The sequence below is a fragment of the Nicrophorus vespilloides genome, unplaced genomic scaffold (genome assembly GCF_001412225.1).
Source record: "Nicrophorus vespilloides isolate i.1.1-1 unplaced genomic scaffold, Nicve_v1.0, whole genome shotgun sequence".
Classification (NCBI taxonomy): domain Eukaryota; kingdom Metazoa; phylum Arthropoda; class Insecta; order Coleoptera; family Silphidae; genus Nicrophorus; species Nicrophorus vespilloides.
The window spans coordinates 4,086-7,643 of NW_017098719.1; the positions used below are offsets into that span (position 1 = coordinate 4,086).

Sequence of the window (3,558 nt, forward strand, 5' to 3'; positions counted from 1 at the left end):
TGGAAATGCACGCATTTAATTATCACCGCAATTTAGTAATCACGCACTATTTCCCCGCTTCATTCGCTGTTGATTTTAATGTGTCGGTCGCGAAATCGATGTTTCCGCCGTTCCCTCAATACTCGCTCCACCGTTTAATGACTTCATGGTTTTATGGAAATCTGTGCTTACGTATCAATAGGGCTGAGATACGTTCTAAACTTTTCGTTGGAAAATAAGAACCGGAGCAGTCTGAGGACGGTCAGGTTATATAAACTTCAATTTCAAGCCAGTCTCAGTTTCTTTCATTCTTTTTCTTTCCATGTTTATTTAGCTTTGTTCATTCGTCGCGTAACATTGAGTATTAATATAGATTTAATGACTCAATTTCGCCGACGCCTCAGCTCAGAACAATAGTCAGAAAATTAACGAGATACTATTTTACATCACAATGAGATAGTTCCATTAAATTTGCTTCGACGTTCTAATAAACTGCTATAGTTATTTTTAGAAGCGTAAACCCAAAGTAAACACACGATAACTTATATTTGCTTTAGTAATTAACTAGTATAAACGTTTTAATTAACCCATAAAGAAACGCTATAGTTTTTAATTAAACAATGTTTGATGTGTAAGTAATAATATGAATTTATGCGTGCAATTAATGAATTATGGTGATAAACACTTTTTTACTTGAAATATTTTTAATTTTATTGATTTAAATTCGCTTCAAATGCAAAAAAAATTCATGTAATACATATATCAATTTGTTGTTTGGTAAATGCAGGCTCCCTGATTGGGTTCGGTGGCGAAGATCAGAGTATTCAGTTCGCTTCCATCAATTCCCAAAGGTTTGTAGAATTTCTCCTTGATGGTCGAGATGTAGTTATCGACGGTCGAATGTGTGAGAAGGGCGACGATGCATCCGCCCCAACCCGCTCCAGTCAGCCGCGCCCCGAACGAAAGCCCTTCGGATAACTCAACAAGTCTGTCCATCTGAGGATGGCTGCACTCGTAGTTGTCCCTAAGACTGGCATGACTCTCCGCCATCAATCTGCCGAGCGCCACCAAAGATCCTTCCGCAGATCCCGAAGCCCTTATGCATTCCTCGTAAAACTTCTGCACACGCAACGCCTCTAAAAACACAAACAACAACACCAACAAATTTACTCTAACAAACCTTCTCTTTGCAGGCAACAATAAAGCGAACACGAAGCAAAAAATGAATTAAAAAGAATAATTAATGTAGCAGCTAAAAACTTTCATATTTAACGAAAACTTTGATGCTTCTTATCCGGTGATTCATCTCTTTAAGAAAATGTTTCTCCATTTATCGTGCAGCAAAAAATAATAATCCTGAAGGAAAAACAAAACAAAAAAATTGCATGATATATGATTAAGAAATTATTAATTCAAATGGAATCTCTTTTCATCCCTTTTTTTGTTCGCCACTATTACATTTATTAATTTCAAGTGCGCTTATCAAAAATTCCTTTTTTTTTTAAGGCTCCCGACACAAAGGCTCTATAATCCTGAATATCCTTTAACTTAAAGCAGATGCTGCGAAGCTCTATACTTTTGCGATTGCCGCGCTGGAGATTCTTATGAATGCCTTTTGTGGGGCGAAAAACAAACCAAAACGGAAGAAGAGAAAAAAAAAAGAAGAATGTATCAAATATGGTAATGCGAAATTATTGTGGAAGGCAATAACCGTGGGGGCTCGAGCATCGGAATTCCGAAAACGCGCATACCCGAAATATTCTGAATTTCACATATATACACACACAAAACTGGTTATGCAAACAAATCCCTTCACTTTTATGATGTCTAGACAGACAGTGGTTGGTTTCGTTCTGCATACGGTGGTTTTTCATTAAATCTTACCTTCGAACACGTGCATCGCCCTTTGATGTAGCTTGTAGGTCTGAATGTGTTTGGTGTTTTCCGTGAGAGAAACGGCGTCCAGAGTTTCGTTTGTAACCTCCAGTTCGGTCAGGACTTCCTCTTTGCTGTAGGGCTCCGTGTGCAACACTCTGGCAACCAGGGAAATCATTGTTTCCAGATCATAATTAAGCCCTTTCTGCAGCTCGCCGAGCACACGCGTACTTTTCCAATTTAGACCGCTTCTCTTCGCCAATATCTAAAACAAATCCCATTATTAATAACTTATATTTGCATCTACATCTTATTTTATTTATAAAACAGATATTTTCAACAAATTTGATCACTAAATAAATCAAGCATAACATTTTTCAATCATTATAAATCTAAACTTTTCGTTGAGGTATGCGACGTGTGGATTCTATATAGTATTTCAGGATTATTGATTTATAAAGTGCAACGAATTACTCAGCAACCGTAGCATTTGGAAACGAAAACTCTCTCTGCAAGATGGAATGAGCAATGTTCTGCATACGTAAAGTAAATTGGATGCGATTATATACAAACAATTTGAGTGATTCCCTTTTCGTTTCGACGCAATTGCACCGTGCACGTAATAAAAATACTCGGAGCGAAATATCTACTCGCGCAAAGCTGAAAACGCAATTTCGACTGTAACTGTTCGAATATTATAATAGGAAATCGCGTTGAGAAAAAAAAAACAACAATAATATTTTATTGTTCTGACCCGGAAAACTCTAATATTAACGTGTATAAATACGAAAATGGAAATCGTTTTTTTTTCTTCGTTTCTTGTCGGATAACTGCTTTTCTTTTGTTAGACTGGATTGCTTGCACAAAGCTTACCACCGTCGTGGAATCGTATTGATGGAAAGTTCGTCTCGAACAAAGTTTTCCAAAAGCGATTCGAACCGCGCGATGAGTTTAAACTCAACCGAAACTTGACTCCGATTAGGACAATATTTACTTTGGATTTTCTTTCAGCTGAAATCTTGAAGAACAATACAAAATTTCCAGTGGTATTTGTTTATTTACAATTGAATAACTCCATCTGGTAAGTAAGAATACTGAAATATTACTTAAAAAAGACATTCAAGCAGAATTATATAATCAAATTTACAAAATTCAGTGCAAACGTTTGCGTTTTCGTGAATTTAATATATACATTTTTCTTAATTGATGCGCATTAGTAAATATTAAATTATAAATTGATTAAACTGTGAAATGTAATCCGAAAAGGCCTTTATTTATTATTCGGAAACGCAATATTAAATATTTAAAAAGCTTTTTACTATTCGGGACAAAACACATGTTGAAAGCAACGTATGATAATGAAAGCTGAATGCATAATGTATAAATGATATAATAGCATATTCATGCATATTACGGATTGAAATTCATGCAAAAGTCAATATTTCGTTTATTATTACAGCAAACGAAATTATGTAAACAAACATAATAACACTTTCACTGTAATTTACAGAAAATCCCATAAGTTCTGCAACTTTCTTCATTAAGTTACTTTAATACAGTGGTTTCCAAACTTGATGTTACTACGCCTCCCTCAAAAGTATGTAATCATTTGGCACCTCCCCATCCCCCTCCATTTCATCAAAGGAACGAGTATTACAGCAATATGGATAAGAGCACAGGAATGTATCTATACTTGCTGGATTC

General features: G+C 35.6%; 1 protein-coding gene across 1 annotated transcript; it reads right to left on the minus strand.

The window, feature by feature from the left end:
* Nucleotides 1-708: 708 nt before the first annotated feature.
* Nucleotides 709-2,124, minus strand: LOC108563052 (N-acetylgalactosamine kinase-like). The gene is made up of 2 exons (XM_017921609.1): nt 1,864-2,124; nt 709-1,115 (listed from the first exon to the last, which is right to left on the minus strand). The coding sequence occupies exons 1-2, from the start codon at nt 2,030-2,032 to the stop codon at nt 742-744; spliced, it is 543 nt and encodes a 180-aa protein (XP_017777098.1). The 5' UTR covers nt 2,033-2,124; the 3' UTR covers nt 709-741.
* Between the last annotated feature and the right edge of the window lie 1,434 nt (nt 2,125-3,558).

Bases quoted from the DNA above. Each gene is read 5' to 3' on its own strand.
- LOC108563052 (XM_017921609.1), bottom strand. From the start codon at position 2,032: ATGATTTCCCTGGTTGCCAGAGTGTTGCACACGGAGCCCTACAGCAAA. The intron at 1,116-1,863 runs GTAAGATTTAAT...TTGTGTTTTTAG, and splicing joins GGCGATGCACGTGTTCGAAG to AGGCGTTGCGTGTGCAGAAG.